This window comes from Heliangelus exortis, chromosome 20 (assembly GCF_036169615.1).
Source record: "Heliangelus exortis chromosome 20, bHelExo1.hap1, whole genome shotgun sequence".
Lineage (NCBI taxonomy): Eukaryota > Metazoa > Chordata > Aves > Apodiformes > Trochilidae > Heliangelus > Heliangelus exortis.
Window position 1 is genome coordinate 3,205,067 of NC_092441.1, and position 18,036 is coordinate 3,223,102.

Consider the following 18,036-nt stretch of genomic DNA (forward strand, 5'->3'; position numbering starts at 1 on the left):
GCTTTGGTCTCTTTTGTGCCCGAGACTGACACTGAACCTTTTCCTGAAATTCTAAAAACTGACCCAAAAGTCAGAGCTTCCTTACTCCAAGGTGCTATGGGGCTTCCACCTCTCAGTGACAGATCCCCCGTGCCCTGGCACCCACTCAGAGTGCAGGGACTGCCCTTGGTGCCTTTGCCTTTCCATGCTCCCCAGCTTTGGGCCAATCCTGTTTTCCAGAGCTGTATTCAGCACCTTATCTCCCCTTCTTCAAACAAATCCTCTCTCTCTAACAATAGAACTCAGCTCCTCACTCTGCCTTTCAGGAACACCCGGGAGGTTTTAGCCCTTTGGTTTTTCAGTACAGACTTCTCTCTTCTTCTGCCTGTTTATTTTTTCTCAGCCCTTTTGTTCCTTGCCTGCTGCTTCCCTTCAGATTGTTCTTGGTCTTGTAGTGCCTCGACTTTTGAAGTGATGTTTCAGGGTTTTTAGGGGGAGGATTTTAAAGCCCATCCCACTGAACATCCTGAAGCACACAGAATTTTAAATGACTCCACTCAGCTGTCAGGAAACTGAACGCAAACATCTGAGACACACTTGTGAAAATTTCTTCCTAAGAAATCCATAAAGGTTTCAAACTCCTTAATAATCAACAACAAGAAAAAAGGGGTTACTAGCTGTGCTCCCTGGCAACATGAATGTTCCAGGAGCTGGAATTTGCTCACCTTGCACCTGTACCACGGGGCAGATCTGGCAGCTCCAGCCATCCCCAGCCCCTGTAGGGTTGGTGGCCAGCTCCTGAATTTTTCCCTGCTGCTCCCTGGGTGATGCTGGGTTTTGCTGTCACTTACCTCAAGCTTTCTCACAAACCCTCTGTACGTGGCAGCATCAGGCAATGGGGATAACTCTGGACTGCCTGGGAGAAAACACAGAAAGTTGAAGCTACTCAGTTGAGAGGGTCTGTGCCACACTGGCCCCAAACCCTGACTCCCCAAAACCTGCCTAGAAATGCAGAACTGGTGATAATTCCAGGAAATTCCAGGGAGTTTGAGACTTTGTGCTTGCCCCCTGAGGAGGCATCTAAAATGGTTACTGCCTCTCTTCCCTTTCTTCCCTTCTCCCCTCCAGGCATTGTCCGTGCCTCCAGCGTGTTCCCCATCCTAAGCACAATATTGCTGCTGCTGGGAGGACTCTGTGTCGGAGCAGGAAGGATTTACAACAGCAAAAACAACATTATTCTCAGTGCTGGGATTCTCTTTGTTGCAGCAGGTACGTTCTCCTGAAATAGAGCCCTTCAGAAGTGCTGCCTTTTGAAACTGAGCAGGAGTGGAGGAAAGCTGGTTGGCATTTCTCTCCCTGTGCCCCTTCCCTGGATGGAGGGCACGAGCAACATCCCACCAGGCAAACCTGTTAAACCAAAAATGTATTTTTGAAGTTTGCCAATAAATACGTTCTAGAAAAGGTTTTTGTTTTCCTGACAAAAAAATAAGTTACAGCCAGCAGCATGCAGGTTTTGCACTTCTTTAAAAGCACCAAACATTAGATGAATCAGATGTCTCTTCTATCCAAAGCCTTTTCTTTTTTCTTTTCTATGATGGCAGAAACATTTCCCCTATGATAGGTGAGGCTGTTTTTCACACTAGAAATAGCTGAGAGAGTCAGCCACGTTGTTAATAGCTTTCCCTGGAGCTCGGATTAGGCATGCTGCATTTAGATGAAAATTCAGCAAGGTGGAAGAGAACTTATCTTGATCAAGGTGAACAGCCATGGCCCTGAGCTCAAAATGTATTTTTATTATTATTATTATGAATGCTAGAATCCCACTAACAACATTTTTTGCTCTGATATGCTCTTTCTTTCCCACCGTGGCAATGAAGAGATGAGGACAAATCCTGATGAATATTTTGGGGTTTGTGTAAGCACACGTGACCCACGAGTGGATCTATTCTTCATTTTTCAAGAATAAATGAAATCTTGAGCTAAACTAAAAAGTAAACAGTTGTCCTGAAATTTCCTCATCATAATCTTTGAGCTATTCAGGTCCAGAAAGTAACGTGGCTTGGATTTTATCTTCCCAGCCACATAACCACTGACTGATCTTTTTCTCTCTCTAGGACTAAGTAATATCATAGGGATCATTGTCTACATATCAAGCAATGCAGGTGACCCAAGTGACAAGAGAGATGAAGACAAAAAGAACCATTACAACTATGGGTGGTCTTTTTATTTCGGAGCCTTGTCTTTCATCGTGGCCGAAACTGTCGGTGTCCTGGCTGTGAACATTTATATTGAGAAAAACAAGGAGCTGAGGTTTAAGACCAAGAGGGAATTCCTTAAGACTTCTTCCAGCTCTCCTTACGCCAGGATGCCAAGTTATAGGTACAGGAGGAGGAGGTCCAGATCCAGTTCTCGATCCACGGAGCCTTCTCCGTCCAGGGACATTTCTCCAGTTGGCATGAAGATCGCAGGCACCATCCCCATGAACGAGATCTCCATGTACACCCTTTCTAGAGAGCCTCTGAAGGTGACAACAGCTGCCAGCTACAACGCTGACCAAGAAGCCAGTTTCCTGCAGGTCCACAACTTCCTCCAGAAGGAATTTAAGGAAGGGCTCCACGTCAACATGGTCAACAGGAGAACGACACCTGTTTGAAGTTCCCTCCTCCCTCCCGCTTCTTGGAGAGATATTGGAAGAGAACGGAGCTGTCAGGCAAGAGAAGGAGTGAAGTTAAAAAATACCCTCTCACCTCTTTAACTGTGGCATGTGTTGAGGTAGCAAGTGGAGTTCCTCTGGGCCAACATAAAGAGACTGCACACTCGTGGCTTTTCCTGAAGCTGTTTCGGAGTTTGTTTCTTTCAGTTCTTGGTGTCCCGAGATGAAGGCAGTTCATGTTCCTGCACTTTTGTAGTGTGTACAAAGTCTTGGAGAAACTGCAAAGGACTTAACACCAGTGTGTTTTAAAGGACTACAGAAAAATTATTGTACCACGGGGTTTTTTTGTTTGGTTGCTTTGTTTTTTTTTTCTAAAATTGAGATCCCTTAATACAACATGACTGTGACCTACCCATCAAGTGAGCCACTTTCCTGTGACACAGCATAAGCTTTGCCTCTTTCCAGAAAGAAGAAAAAAAAAAAAAATATTTTTGAAGGCAACACTTTCTAAAACTGACCTGTGCTACTGAAACTCTGGAGCATCTGTATTCTGAGCACTGCAGACTCCCTGAAGGGTGGGAAAGTGTCCCATTTCTGGGTGTCTGGTGTCCCCTCCCGGGCAATGCAGGTGGGGAGAAGAGGGTGTGGGTGGTGCACCCCGAAACACCTGGAAAGGGAAGGATGAAAGTCAGTGGGACTTGAGCAGATTTGCAAATATCATTTCTTGCCTAACGTTTCGAAAACTTGAATTCTCATTTCCATTAGCCCTAGTGCCTGATCTGGCAAGGTGCTGAGAGCTGGGTGTCAGGACCCCCTTGCAGAGCACGGATGGGGAGAGCCAGAAGCAGAGCTGAGCTGGGGGGGCCCAGGGAAGGTGAAGCCACTGGTTCCCTGCAACTGCATTCCTGTTTTCCTCCCTGCTTCACAAGTGCAACACTAATGCTACTGGAAACCTAAGCAATGTGCATAAGAAAATGAGAAGTTAATATGCTGGGACTAGCAAAAAAATTCCTACTGGGAACCCGATGGGAAGACAACGGATGACAACTTTGTATTTTTTAAACTAGAACAAAAAAATAATCACCGTTTATGAGATATTTATTAAACTCTTTTTATGATGAATAAGTGCCGCATGGTGCAAGGTAGAGTTGCTTTTAGATGGAAATGATGGTTTGACCTAATTTAATTTATTTTGTAATCTATCTACTCACGTGCAGAGAGCCCACAGAAAACTCTATGCATTCACTTAAGAGGGGAATTAATTTGTACCCTTTGCTTCTGTATGTTTCTAAAAATCTGCTTTTTTTGTTGTTGTTTTCCCTTTTAAATTCCTGCTTTCATTTTTCACACTTAGGCTTGGAATCTTAAAGCTCAAGGACCTGGCTCAAAGGTAATTAAATTTAATAATACTTACATTGATGGAGTGACTGCTCAACCAAGCCATGTGGGAATGAGTCCCCTTGGGTGAATTAGGTGCAGTGAGAGAGGAGCATCTGATTCCTGTAGATTCCTTTGAATGTCCCCTTCTTTTTTGCCCAGAAACATCTTTTCTACCAGAAGACTAGAGAAGTGGTGACAAAGAAAACAAAAAATAAATAAATCACGATTTGCCTCACTGACAGTGGGATATATCTCAGCCAAACTGTTAAAACCTCTTTAGTCTTAATTTATCCTGTGATGGGCACAGTGTCAGTGACTCCATGTCTTGGGTACAAGGCTTGCAGCTGGTGGAACCAAGTCCTCCAAGCTTTTCCTGGAGGAGCTGCCTTAACATCCCAAAGAGCAAGTTGAACCCCCCCTTCCCACCAAGCAAACCCTGCTCGAGCCTCTCTCCTTGCAAGAACCAAGACATAATTCTGGGTTTTAAGCAAAAGTCTTCCCCTGGTTGCTGCTCAGCCCTCAGCCTGGCAGAGTGGAGGTGGCTTGGAGCCTCCATCCCTGCTTCTTCAGAGTTTCCATTCAGGTTTAAACTCTGCTGGGATCCTTTTTTCAAACTTCTGAACTCTGAGAGCTAAAGCTAAGGGAGCAATGGGAAGGATTTTAGAGCAGAAAATGTTGTGCTGCTTCCTGTAGCAACACACTCTGGAGAAAGGTATTACACAAGCTTTTTAAAAAAAAAAATTCAAACAGAGGCAGACAAGAAAACTTTTTTACCTACTTTTCGGCTAGGACAACATAAAGGAGCTCTAAAATTATTAAAGTTCTTGATGAAAGATTTTTTTTACAAGAATCTTTATGCTTTCAAACAATAAATTATTTCCTACTTTTTGAGACTTCGTAATATTAAAATACTTTGATTAGCTATGATAGAAGTAGAAGTTTGCAACGAAAAAAAAGAACAACTTCTGTCTCATTAGTGTGTCATACTAAGTGCTAATTAATTTACATCTAATTAGAGTTGATGTATTTTTCAAGTGCAATTTCCCAGAACTATTTGTTTCCCACTGTGTTAATAAACTAATAGTTAGAAATAAGTCCTCATCCGTGTTTACTGTAACTGAGAATTAAACCATTCCCTTTTAAAACCAGGACTTAGGTGTAGGCTGTTTCTCTAAACTCATGTCCATTGAACTGGGAGTTGACAGTGTGAGGTTTGCTTCATGCCTTGGTTTTTGGTTTTTTTTTCTTGGCTTTTCCTTCTCCAGTCACTGTGTTTCAAACCAACCATCTGATTCCAGCCAAATCCAAGGTTTTTCCAGAGCCCAGCTCATCCCTGCAGAGGCATCTGCAGCATTTTTACACCACAGCAGCAAAAAAAGCAAAAGTCTTGCCAAGAGTTTGGGGATGTCCCTCCTTGCCAGAGCCTCCTCCCCAAGCTCAGGGCTGGTTTCAGCAGCTCTCCAAGTGCAATGTCCTGCTCCAGGTTGAGCTGGAGCATCTGTTTCCTTCTCCAGTGAGCACCTTTGGACAAGGGATGCTCATGGGATACAGGGCCTGGATGGGGAACAAAAGTCCAGGGAGATAACAGAGACCAGAGCTTTCATCCTGCCATGGAGGCTGTGGTTTAAAACTTATGCTCTGTGTGAAACTGCAGGGCAGGAATCTGTTCAACCAAAGCAAAAGAAAAAGCATTTAAAAAAAAAAAAAAAAAAAAAAAAAAAAAAAAAAGTGGTTTCATTAAAAAATTTCAATTTTAAAAAATCCTCAAAAAACCCCAAAAATCAGTCTTTTGATGTGGAAAACTTTGATTCTGACAAAAATGAAAAATCTGCAGCTTCCCACCCATGAAGAGTTTCTTGCTGTCATGGCTCATCTCTGAACACAATTGGGAAAGGACTTAGAAACCACTCAGTGCTGGTTTTAAAAAAAAAAATTAAAAATCATCTGTTCTTCCACATCTCTCTGGTTTCCCTGGACAGCACTGAACACAAATTAGCCCCCATTTCTCAGCAAGGCCTGCAGGTATCATCAGCACATAATTAACAGCAATTGGTCTTTTGGTATCATCCTGGAACACACTCTAAGAGCAGACCTAAAAAAAAAAACAAACCAAAAAAAAAAGCTATTGGATCAGATTTGATTTTCCAAGAAACAAGGTTTATCATCAGCTCTCTCAAACACAACAGGAGTAAAAGGAGAAATCACTTCATATGCCCATACATCTAACAATAAACTATTTTTATAATTCCTTTTCTTTCTGTATGGATCACATATCCACAAGGGCTAATATATCATGTCCCTTGAGGTTATATTTCTGTCTGCAGTTCTAAAGTGTTATTTCCACTGTGCTTCAGTTCTCTTGGTATAATCACAACCATGTATAATGTACTTAACCCTTACTTTTTAAATAAACCATTTTAAATGTATTTGGGTTTGCGTGGAGGAAGCTCTGTAGATTTTTAACTTCCACATTCTCCGAGCTGAGGTTTCTGTGCTCATCTTTTCATGTTTCTACCTATTGGGATCACAGGAAAAACATTCCTGTGGTCCCACAGACCATGAATTTTCCAGGATTGGCTACCTTCACTTCCAAGCATTTAGTTAAAATCTAAGAAAAAAACCTTTTATTTCTGGCTCCAACTCGCCCCATATGGGGCACACTGCTTCGGGTGCCTGGTTTGTAGCCAGGGGCACCACAAACCAACAAAATTAAACCAGTGGGGCAACAAAATGAAACCAGTGCCTTCTGAAGTGCCCTGAGCCTCTGCTTTGCCTCCGCTTTTGGAGGTTTGATGTGAGCATCCTCCTCTCTCTGCTTTTGGCCATTTTGCCTGAAGCAAGCTCAGCCCCTCAAGCAGAAGCTCCAGGAGGCCTTGCTCTGATCACCACCAAAAAAAAAATCCTGGTGAATGGAACCCAGGAGGGGTCAGCAGCTGAACAGCCTCTCACCATCCCTGTATCAGAGACAATATTTCTTTTCCAAACACCCTTTTTAACTTCAGCTTCTGTGCTCCTAAGCCCCCAGATTGTCTTTAAAGCTGCAGGCTGCCTGTGAATCTCCATCTGCCTGCCTCTCCCCATCAGGGTGATCAATTGGCAGGGCTGGAGGGTGGCAGGGGATCAATCCTAGAGGTGCCCTGGAACTAAAATATATAAATAAATGGTTCTTCCCACATCACTGAGCAAGTCTGGGGGTGAAAAGGAGCCCTGAGAGCTGTGGCTGCCCTGCTGTGAACAGGGATGCAACACACTGGGGAGGGGAAGGAGGAAACAAAGAGAAAGTCCTGGAAGCTTCAGAATGGAGAGTCTGCATTCAGTAGTCTGCATTTCAGACAGAAAGTCCAGCCATGAGGAGCTGGAATTTCCTTGGAATGAGCAAACCAGAAACCGTGGGAGGTGCCAAAAATAAAAGGGAGCAAGGAGTGCCCTGCACCTGTCTGCAGAGGGGCTCAGCTTACAGCCTGGCAGAGCCCAAGGGATCAGAGCCCAGAACAACCCCACTGCCCCAGGGTACTTTTAGGAGAAGGAAGCTGCAGAGCAGACGTGTGGCAGCAGCAGGGACAGCCAGTCCTGTCTGGGCTCCTGTGTGCCAGTCTGGGGTCACTGCTTCATACCCATGGGAGTCTTTTAAAAAAAAAAAAAAACAAACCAACTAAATCCAACACATATTTTGCTCTTGCCTTGAGGGACAGCAGGATTTCAGCCCCAGATTTAGGGAGCTTTGGAGGGTGGCAGTGGCAGCACTCCCAGGTAAAGCCATGAGCACCAAATCCCTGTGCTCATGGTCCCCAAGCACAGGTTGAGCCTTGCAGCAAACCCCCAGGGAACAATAATCCCACCAAAGTGTTTCTTCCTCAGGGACTGGTGGCTCTGGGTCACTTTTTAGGGGCTGGGGACAATGTTTTACCTTAGGTGCTGTGAGTTCTCAGTGTCTCCTTCACACTCCCAGCTCCTCTGCAGGGAAGGGGAAACAAGGATGATGTTTTTTTTTTTCCCCCCCTTCTGATTTCACTTCAATTGTTTCCTGGGTATTATTAGGGAACTCAAACCCAAACAAAACCCTGAGGAATGTGCTCAGATCAGAGCACCTAAATGAGAGCAAAAAGCTTGATTCTTGCCAACATTGGAAGAGACACAAAGACCAACACTGGCAAAAAAATTAATGAGTTCTCACCCCTGCAGCCGGTGTAGGTTGTAATTAGCAGAAAGTGTGATCATTAGCACTTGCTTCCTCATCATCCAGAACCTTGCTTTGTGCCCATATTTGCAAACACACCTTGACTTTCTTGCTCTCAACTTGTAGAGGACCTGTGGAGTCTGTAGCATCAAGGAAGCCAAGTCAGGGTGCAGTTGCTAAGACTGACTGACGTCTGGTGAAACCTAACAAGAAACTACTTCAAAAGAAAAGGCATTACATTTTTAATGCTTCCCTTTTCTGGTTTAAAGTCTCTTCCCTTCAGGATTTTTCCCCTTTCATCAGAACTCTTGGTTCTGGTTTAAATGGAAGCCTCTAGTTCTCCCAGCCCAACCCAGCACACCACAGTCCTGGGCCCTGAGCATCTTCCTACAGAGGTCCCCATGGTCTGTGCCTTGTCCCATGTCCCCAGAACCCTCCCCAGTCCCCTTGCCCTTTGCTGATTCCCATGACTTCCACCTTCCTGCCAGGACCAGGACATCAGATGCCCACAGCAGCTCAGCCATCACCCTGCTCCCCAGGGGCTCAGTCACACATCAAGCAGAGGTCTGGTAACCCCTTTAATCCATCTTTCAGTTACAGTTATTTGGGATCAATATTTTTAAATTAGCCTTTCTTTTCTCCCCCTTTCCCACACTCCCCTTTCACCTTCAAGACTATCCTCATTAATTTGAGCTGACACCTCTGCACCTTTATTTTGACATCAAATTGGGCTGTTCATAAAGCAGGACTGGAGCAGCTCTGACATTATCTTGACGTGATAACCTAGAGATTTGCAGCTTTCCACTGGCATTTTTTTTAACCATTCTTTTGACATTCAGATACTGTCACCCTCCTCAGTTTGCCATGGCAATTGTAATGTCATCTCAGTAGTGGCCCCTGCAATGACATTAGCATCAAATTAATTGATGATTAGCTGAAATATCAAAGGGAAGGAGAGAGCTTGGCCAGGTGGGTCCAGGGTGGCAGAAGTCACTTCCAAATGAAGGAAAGGGTGCACTGGGAAATTGCTGGAATTGTCACACACATTGAGGCAAGTTGGGATGGTGGGAAGGCAAGTGAGAACTTGAGAGGTTTTGAATAATAAAAAATAGGTAAAAGACACAAAAAAAAACCCCCAAACAGAACAGGAAACAAAAAGAAATAGAGCAAGAGACACTAGTAAGAACACTTCTGGTTAATAAAAAGTAATTATAATAGGAATAAAGAATAAAATCAGTAAGTTTTCTCCTTTCACCACTTTCTTTACACTGCAGCTCAGCTCGGGAGGCACCTCCAGCTCTGAATTTTTGGTGTGTGGTTTGTGGGCTCCGGGGCTCTGAAACCCCTTCGGATCGGGACCGTATTCAGCCCCCCCCCCCCCCCGAGGCTATTATAAACAGAGCTGTTTTTACAGCCTAGCTGAAAAGTTAATCACCCTATTAATGCCTATTTCTGGGCATGGCGCAAGTCAGGAGCCGGCAGGCAGCCTGGGGACGGCAGCTGCAGCCACTCGGAGCCAGCGCCAGCCCGGGGGAATCCAAAACAAACCCGTGGGGACGGGGCAGAAAAGCCGAACCCCGACGGGCTGCTCCCTCCCGAACTTGGATCCGGCTCCCCGGCCCGCTGTTTCCCGAGGTTCCCATTAGCCGGGACTTGGGAAGCCTTTTAGGGGATCGCCCAGCGCCGGGATGGAGGGGGACAAAGCCCTGAAGGTCCGGCTGACGTTCAGCATCATCCTGGTGGGGGTCTCGCTGCTTTTCGCGGCCGTGGTGACGGATCACTGGGCTGTGCTCAGCCCCAGGGTGGAGAAGCACAATGCCACCTGCGAGGCCGCTCACTTCGGGCTCTGGAGGCTCTGTACAAAGCGGATTTTCATGGAGGGGGAAGGTCCCAAAGAGAAGAGCTGCGGGCCCATCAGCCTGCCAGGAGGTAGGTGAGCACGGGGGGAAAAAACCAGGTTGAGTTTGCCTGGGAGGAAAATAGGGTTCTGGTGCCCACGGAGGGGAATTTGGTGTGGGGCTGCTTTGGTGTGGGGCTGCAAACACACCTGGTTTCTGTCCTTCCATCTGCAAGGGTCTGCAGTGCTGCCTCTGTTCGTGACCATATTTGAGGCTCCTCAGCGCCGGGGAGAAGGGGAGGAGGATGGGACAGGGGGGAAATCCCAGAAGGAAATCAGGATGGAAACAGCTTTGCTGACATCAGCCAGGGGTGCACCCAGGCAAGAAAGAGGATTTATGGTTGGACATAGCTGGGTCTGCAGGATTTCCAGATCCAGGCTGTTCAGGGTGGGCATTAGGTTGTCTCCAAGTCAACAACAACCATCCCTCAGGACAGGGAGCCTGCAGTAGGCTCTGCCAATTCTCAAAAAAACTCACAAAACAGCCATAAATTGACTTTGAACCAATTTCTCAATAACTTCCTGAGCCTCCTCACCCCTCAGCCTGGGCCTGTGCATGTCTCCATCCCAGCTCCTTCCACGGGGAGGGCAGGAGGGGAGTGGGCACAGTGGCTTTGATGGATCCTGGTGGTAAAAGGAGCTCATTAGGATTTTGCTGACTGCAAAGTCAGCAGCACTGACTTACACACTGCCTGCCCCCCTGACTGAGCTCTGCTGCTGACTTAGAAGGCTCGTAGGGTCCTGGATATTTTCCAGAACAGAAATAACAGGATTGCCTTCATGTCAGGCTCACTGCTTGAAATGAAATATATATGTTAACACACACTCAAAAAATTTCCTTACTGCCTGGCCTCGCTGTATACAATTCCCTGTATTGCTGCAGTTCTTTATCTCTGTAGCCCAATTATATGTTCTGAGGAAGGGAACTCAGCCCTGGCATTTGGATCTGCCTCACACCAAATTTGGGAGTGTGTCACCCACATGCTTAATGTCACCCATGAAGGTGCTCAGCGGGCACATCCCCCACCCCACGCGGAGGGAAAGTCCCAGGAAAGGAAAAACAAGAGAAAGTGGTGGTTAAACACCAATATTGCACAGCTGAGGGGTGAATGTAAAGCTCATATTTAAAAAAATTAAAAAAAAATAAAAATAAAAAGCAGATTGGCAGGCAGGGCAGCAGCCACAGCCTTTGACAGACATCAGCATGTGCTTGCAGGGCACTGACTCCCATTCTGCCCAGCACAGCCAGCAGCCTGGTGATGCTGGAGGGGCTGAGCTGTCTGCTCCTCCTCCTCCCCCAGGGGTGCTTTTCCAATTTTAAAAGGTGTTTTAGGGGTTTGAATGGCACCCTGCTCTGTAACCAGCAGCTGAGGTCACACCACCTCAGATCTAATGTAAATATTTTAATCCTTGTTTTACTGGGAACTTGGGGTGAGGTGGAAGGGGAGGAGAAGCCCCCTGTGGATCTGGGCTGCTAAATGCTGCTGGGTCCACACGGGGGGTGTGAGATGGATTTCACACTTCTGGGAAGAGCTGTCAGCAGGGAACCACCAGGGTTGGGAAATCTCCAGCAGCCCCAAAAAGGTGAATGAAGAAATGTGGAGTAAAAGAGCAGATGCAGGCATCAGGGTTTCCTGAAAATCATGAGCTGTAACCAGACATTACTGCCAGGGCTGGAAAAGAAATGTAAGAATTTATCACTGCATTAATAACCATTTACCAGTCACTCCCTGCAGAGGAAATGGATGGCAGGATTAATGTTATTTATGAGGTTCTGAGCTCAGCAGACTGTGAGCTGGGGAGGAGGCTTTGGCTGGCAGGCCACAGAGCTGGGCTGGGCTGGAGGCAGAGCTTGACAATTTTACAGACCTCTTCTGAGGACAAATTGGAAAGGGTTGGGTGTCCTGCTGTGAGACATAAAAGGCTCAGGGAGATGGGTAGTAAAAGCAGGCAAATTCAGCTGGAGGCTGAGATGTCTCTAATTGGGGTCAGGAGGCACCAGGGAAGGTTTCTACCAAGTGTGTCTCCACTGCCAGTAACCTTGGTGTAGATGTTGTCCTACAGGTGAACTCCTGTGTGTAAGACTGGTGTGAAATTACACTATTTGGAGTTACCATCTCCAAAACTCTGTGTCAAAAACCTTTCTCTGGCTTCCTGGCCAGGTCAGGGTCTGGTCCTCTCCTACCACTCAGCCCTGACCTTAACACCTCCTCCAATCACACCAGCAGCTTCTGTCTCCCAAACTTAACCCGAGTGGAAGCCTCACATTAAAATCCAAGTTTTTCTAATCATGGTAGAGTCCACCTCATGTCCAAAAGCCCCTTCCCAGCCCATCACTCCAATGCTCCTGGGTGGCAGCTGCCACCTGAACCTCTGCACTGCCCAAACCTCTCATGGCCTTTCTGCCCTTCCTTACACCACATTGCAGACCCCCAAGGTCCAACCAGAGCTCCATGGAACTGGGATCCATGTGTGTCCCATGGCTGCAGGAGCTGCTCTGGGACAGTGAGCATCAGGATGGATGGATCCAAAGGGAAGGGACCAGGAATGTTGGATGGGTGATGGCCTGGAAGGGGGAGGACACTGATAAACCACACCTTACAGCCCTGAAGTTCAGTGAGGCTGATTGGCCCCAGACTGCTCCCATCAGAAGGCTGAGGTGACCTCCTGGCAGAGATAATGCAATTAAGGGTGGAGAGAAACAAAAGATTGCCAGACAGTTTTCATCCATTATAAAACCCATTTTCAATCCTATCCATTATGTAAATGTGGTGTGACACAAATGGGCTCTTCTCTTATTCATGACAGCACCAGAGAGGCACTGAAGTGCTTCAGTTCTCTTGAATAACAGAGAGCCTGAAACACTCATTTGCAGCTCAGCAGAACACCAAAGCAGATACAAACTGAAAACAATCCCTAATTTCAAAAAAACCCCACAATTGAGTTACATTCTCCCACAATAAATGCCTTTTCAAAGCCACTTCTCCTGGAGCTACCCCACTCCTGTGATAACCCCATTGGCAGAGCTTTGCTGTGAGCCAGGCAGCTTACAGAGGCAGCTCCTGCTCCTGCAGATAAATCCATCTCCAAAATAAGTTTGTTTTTTTTTTTTTTTTTATGTGTTCCCTTCTGCTGAGCTTCATGGATGGGCTGGTTTGGTTCTCCTGCAGCAGTCACAAAGCTGTGCTGTGTCCCCCAGGGCTCAGGGATGGCTTCATCTTGGGCTTTGGGCAGGGGTTGATGGGGTGCTGGTCCCATCACCAGCAAACAGAGCAAATGGAGCAGCAGGAACAGTGATAGCCAAAAGTAGATGAACAACCAGTGTGAAAAGCTCTCAGGGGGAGCATCCTACAGAAAGCATCAGAGGGGGCTTCAGTCTTACCCAGGCCAGGGGCCTGGCACCCATGTGCCACTCATCTGCTCCAGGTCCAACTCCAATGGCTCTGTGATACCCAGGGTAGGGAACCTGAAAACCAGATTTGCTACATCAATAAAAATCAAATTATTTTTTAGCGTATTGTATCAGAGGTTTCCAAGCACACGAACTTTGTTTTTCTCTTTCAGAACACAACTGCTCCTATTTCAAGCACTTCACACCAGGACAGAGCTCAGAGATATTTGAAGTGACCACCCAGAGAGGTAAGAACAAGCCTGAAAAATATTTTCCTGACTGAGGTGCACACACGATCTAAGGTACAGGGGGGTCCCCAGAATGAGGGTTTGATCTCAGTTCAGATACCATCAGCTGGGAAAAACATTTTAAAAAATGGCCAGACAGGGTCAAATCTCAGCTTCCTGGGGAGAATAATTGTTATTTATGATCACACTCAGAAGTGGGATTTTGCTCCAAGTTGCCCCCAAAATATGTAACAATGTCAACGCACACAAAAACTGCAAAAAGCCTTCTGAGCACTGAAATCACTTTACAATGCATCAGGAATTTTATGCTTGGCATTGATTTTATATGAAAGACATGTAAAAGCAGAGGCATTCATTGAAGGAAGGAACCAGGAGCCTACAAAGACACAGTCAGTGCTTACAGAGCATGCATTTGGAAAACAGCCTTTTGCAGACAAACTGCACATTCCTAATAAATCCCTGATCAAGCCCAATATTTTTAGCCCTCATCTAGGATGCTGCTCTCTTTCACCCTCTCATTAAGGACAAACTCCTTCCTAGTTTGCTATATGACATATTTTATTCTGGAGTAAATGGGCTGATGATTACATTAAATGTACAAAACAATCTGCTTTTCTTCCAGTGGAAATTATAACAGTGGTTCCAGGTTTTCTGGAAAAAATTCCCTAGGGGAATTTTAAATGGATAGAAGAACATACACCTGAGCTCTCTGCTTCTGCTCTTGTATTTACTATCAGAGCCACCCATCTGATCTGAAAAATGTACCCAATGCCCTCTTAGTCAAAAAATCATCTGGCCTCCTTTTCTTTGATGTAAAAGAAAAAGCTTGAGCCACAGCAAAGTGTTTTCCATTGAAACGAGCCCTTCCAGGCAGTTCCAGCACATGGGAAAGAGAAACATGAAGGAAATGACAATAAAACAGTGGGATGAGGAGCAATGAGAACAAAGAATGATCTGCTGTTCCCTGTCACAGCAATAGCAACGATTTGATGGCAGCTAATTAGTAACAGGCAAAAAAATTCTTCATGATTTTGCCTGGGAGATATTTTTTTAAATGCCTTGAAAGGCAAATATCATCAGGCACTGTGATGTTCATGCATGGCTACATGTGTTAAATATTCAACTAATCTGAAAAACGAATGCAAGATGTAAATGAAGGCCTGAATTATCCAATTAGCCATTTTTCCCCTCCATTCAGGCCCTGAAATGGGCTTCAGCTGGGGGAAGTGTCCAGCACATGGCTTAGCAAAACCAACCCAGGACATTTTATAGAGGGTTTCATCCTCTGCCCTGAAGAAGCTGGGCTTTCACAGAGCTGGAAATCATTGTTTAAAATAAAATTTTTAAAAATTTAAATAATTTAAATAAATAAATAAGAATTAAAAAAAGGTGCCATGCAAACACTTTACCTCTGGCCTGCTGCCTGCTTTTCCTGGGAGCCCCATGGAGCATCTCTGCATCCCTAGGACATGGGCACCACACACCAGGGCTTCCTTGGGGCTCTGCACCACAGACCTGGAATAAAAACTGCCTAGAGCTGTTTATTTACTCTGAGAGCAGAGCAGGGAGTGATGGAAGAAATGTGAGCATGGAGCCTGGTAAGGCTTTGAGAATAACTTCTATGCAGCAAGGCTGAAATGACTCCAGCCCAGAGCTTCATCAGACCAGTACAGGTGCCACTTCTCTGCAGTCAGTGTCCAAAAAGTGCTTCCCTCTCCTGCTCTGTTTTTATACCCTTTGCATTCCAAAGCCAACACTTCCCACTGCTTTTAGAGGAGGGAAATACTCAACTCACCCCAGCCACCTCTCCACACCAGCAGGAGGATACATATTTCTCAAGTATTTCCAAGTCCCCACAGCTGATGGGAACACGCTCAAAATGTGCAGATCTTTGCTAATTTTCTGGTGTTTGTTTTGCTTTGGCAGAATACAGCATTTCAGCTGCAGCCATTGCCATCTTCAGCATTGGCTTTGCCATCATCGGAACAATCTGTGTCCTCTTATCCTTTGGGAAGAAGAGGGATTACTTGCTGAAGCCTGCTTCCATGTTCTACACCTTTGCAGGTAGGAGAGTTGGTGCTCACATATTTACATATAGCCCAGAGAAACTCTGAGAGATCCTGGGAGGGTCTCATACTTCTAAAAAAGTCACCCTGAAACTGGTGTTTTCACTCAGCAGCCTGCCTGTATTTTTAAAAAGGGGCATTTCTGATACATTCAGTTTATTGAGACTCAAATCAAAGAAAGACCTGATCCATATAATATTGAGCTGTCTCCCAAACCCATGCAGACTACAGTTTTACACAAGCTGGTAATATCTGACAGGCCACAATGCCTGAGAGGCAGATGGAAATTGTCACCTCAGTACGAATCTTGCCCAACGTTTGGAAAAGCTCCCCAGGGAATGTAATTATTCCTCCACCGCTTGGAGTTTTCCCACCTAAGCCTTCAGGAATCACTCTCAACAAGTCACTGGCTGACTTAGAAGCCTGGGTTAGAGCAGAGCTCCATGCATTGGTTCCTTCAAGCACTGAAGCCACTGCCTCACCTGCGCGTCTCTCCGCAGCTCCCGTTCACCCAAAGGCAGATGAGGGTTAATTCAGGATGACAACCTGACAGCTGGTGATTCAGCTCACTGCTCCTGTCTCCCTTCAGGTCTCTGCATCATTATCTCTGTTGAAGTCATGAGACAATCGGTGAAGAGGATGATTGACAGTGAGGAGACAGTCTGGATTGAGTACAGCTACTCCTGGTCCTTCGCCTGTGCCTGCTCCTCCTTCGTCCTCCTCTTCATCTTCGGCATCGGGCTCCTCCTCATCGCGCTGCCTCGCTTCCCCCAGAACCCCTGGGAGACCTGCATGGATGCAGAACCTGAGCACTGATGGGCCAGCACCCACAGAAGAAGCCAGAATGTGTTTTGAAAAGATTTGTTATTTTTTAAAATGTCTGGGTCTCGCTGTACTCCATTACCTAAGGCATTACTGAACCAAGCCATGTTCACCTGCCATGATTGCTTTGTTCTTTTTCTTTTTTTCTTTTAAGAACCCCAAAAGAGCACTCAGCACCAGCCTGGGTCATGGGAGACCCAGGAGTTCAGGGAGAGGCTGTGCATCCATCCTGGGTGAATAAATGCCTTATACTGTCCTATTAACATCCACCCCTCCTGTTTTATTGAGCAGTTAAAAATTAAAGGGAAAAAAAACCCCACATAAACAATACCCAAAAAACTTTGCCTAGCACTGGGATAAAAATTCCTTCTACAAATTTAGACCTTGCAGTTCCATTCTTTTGAACTGAGCACGAAAAACCTGCAAGATGCAGTTTCTCTGCTCTGCCAAGAGGTACTGAACAGTAAGAGTGACATTTTACCTTTAATAAAAAAGCGGAATCTTCAAGTAGCCTGATTTTCTGCAAAATTATTTTGATGGATGAATCACTTGGTCCATCACCATCACATTCTTCTTGGTCCAGAGTGACAGTGTAATGCTAGGTGGTATTTACCCTACCAGGGTATTTGTTCCTGGTGAATGAGCTGTTTCAGAACTCAGTGCTTTGCTCACTGCTTGCGTACAGAAAATCAGGAAAAATCCTTCAAGGTTTCTGCCAAGAAAGAAAGGGCTCAGAAACACCCAGGAGAATCAGCCCCCAAAATACTACACAAGTGCCTGGCTGTTTATGCATGCTTGAAGAAATGTTTGCCCAAGGCAGTGCTGGGGGGGGAGGCTCTGCCTGGCACAGCACCCCCAGTGCTTGGTTGCTGCAGCACTGGGGAGACTGGGGGGGACTGGGGGTCCCCCAGCTCCTCTGGACAAGCCCTTTGCACAGTCAGGGTCACCCAGCACCAAGAGGTGGGTGTCTTTTTCTTTTTTTTTACAGCTTGATTTTCAGAATCTGCTTGGCTTCCACCTCCCCCTCCAAGGTAGGAAAAAGTTTGTGTTGTACATTACAGCTTTTTCACCCAGTAACTTCAAAAGCCAGAGGAAAGGAAACAGAAGTCTCCCCCTCTCCATGCTGGCCTGCCCAAAGTTCTAAAGAAAACCAGAAGTCAGAACAGAAAATTTCAGATTGTTTTGAAGAGATGTGCAATTGTCACATGTTGAAATATTTCAAGCAATTCCTGAGCAGTTTTGTCCTGGTGCAGCTCCAGCCCCCAGCCAGACTCAGGCACATCTCCATTTCCTCATCAGCAGGATGGCAGCAAGAAAAGAAAACTTTTGTGAAGTTGCTTTAAGGTTTTTCAACCTCTTTGAAGTCAAAAAGCACTACAAATAACACACACATTATGAAGTTTTGGGATAAAGCATTGATTGG

The 18,036-nt window shown here is 45.9% G+C and overlaps 2 protein-coding genes and 1 long non-coding RNA gene across 4 annotated transcripts in view; 2 read left to right on the top strand and 1 right to left on the bottom strand.

Moving 5' to 3' along the window:
• Nucleotides 1–6,438, top strand: part of CACNG4 (calcium voltage-gated channel auxiliary subunit gamma 4) — a 41,425-nt gene extending 34,987 nt beyond the window's left edge. Inside the window, exons 3-4 of the mRNA XM_071764062.1 lie at nt 1,108–1,248; nt 2,094–6,438. Coding sequence (XP_071620163.1) covers nt 1,108–1,248; nt 2,094–2,632 — 680 coding nt within the window. The 3' untranslated portion in view covers nt 2,633–6,438. The remainder of the gene's footprint in view (nt 1–1,107; nt 1,249–2,093) is intronic.
• LOC139805545 (uncharacterized) lies at nt 2,555–9,178 on the bottom strand. 2 transcript variants are annotated; one of them, XR_011729854.1, is made up of 4 exons: nt 8,856–9,178; nt 8,187–8,329; nt 4,047–4,193; nt 2,555–2,682 (listed from the first exon to the last, which is right to left on the bottom strand). It is a non-coding gene; the product is annotated as an uncharacterized lncRNA (long non-coding RNA). The 2 variants fall into 2 exon arrangements; XR_011729855.1 differs by lacking the exon at nt 2,555–2,682 and adding an exon at nt 3,191–3,299.
• A 561-nt stretch (nt 9,179–9,739) lies between these two features.
• Nucleotides 9,740–16,729, top strand: CACNG1 (calcium voltage-gated channel auxiliary subunit gamma 1). The gene is made up of 4 exons (XM_071764127.1): nt 9,740–10,118; nt 13,651–13,725; nt 15,652–15,789; nt 16,381–16,729. Exons 1-4 carry the CDS (start codon nt 9,878–9,880, stop codon nt 16,605–16,607), a joined length of 681 nt encoding a protein of 226 aa, XP_071620228.1. The 5' UTR covers nt 9,740–9,877; the 3' UTR covers nt 16,608–16,729.
• Nucleotides 16,730–18,036: the final 1,307 nt, after the last annotated feature.

Bases quoted from the DNA above. Each gene is read 5' to 3' on its own strand.
- CACNG1 (XM_071764127.1), top strand. From the start codon at position 9,878: ATGGAGGGGGACAAAGCCCTGAAGGTCCGGCTGACGTTCAGCATCATC. The intron at 10,119-13,650 runs GTAGGTGAGCAC...TTTCTCTTTCAG, and splicing joins GCCCATCAGCCTGCCAGGAG to AACACAACTGCTCCTATTTC. The intron at 13,726-15,651 runs GTAAGAACAAGC...TTGCTTTGGCAG, and splicing joins TGAAGTGACCACCCAGAGAG to AATACAGCATTTCAGCTGCA.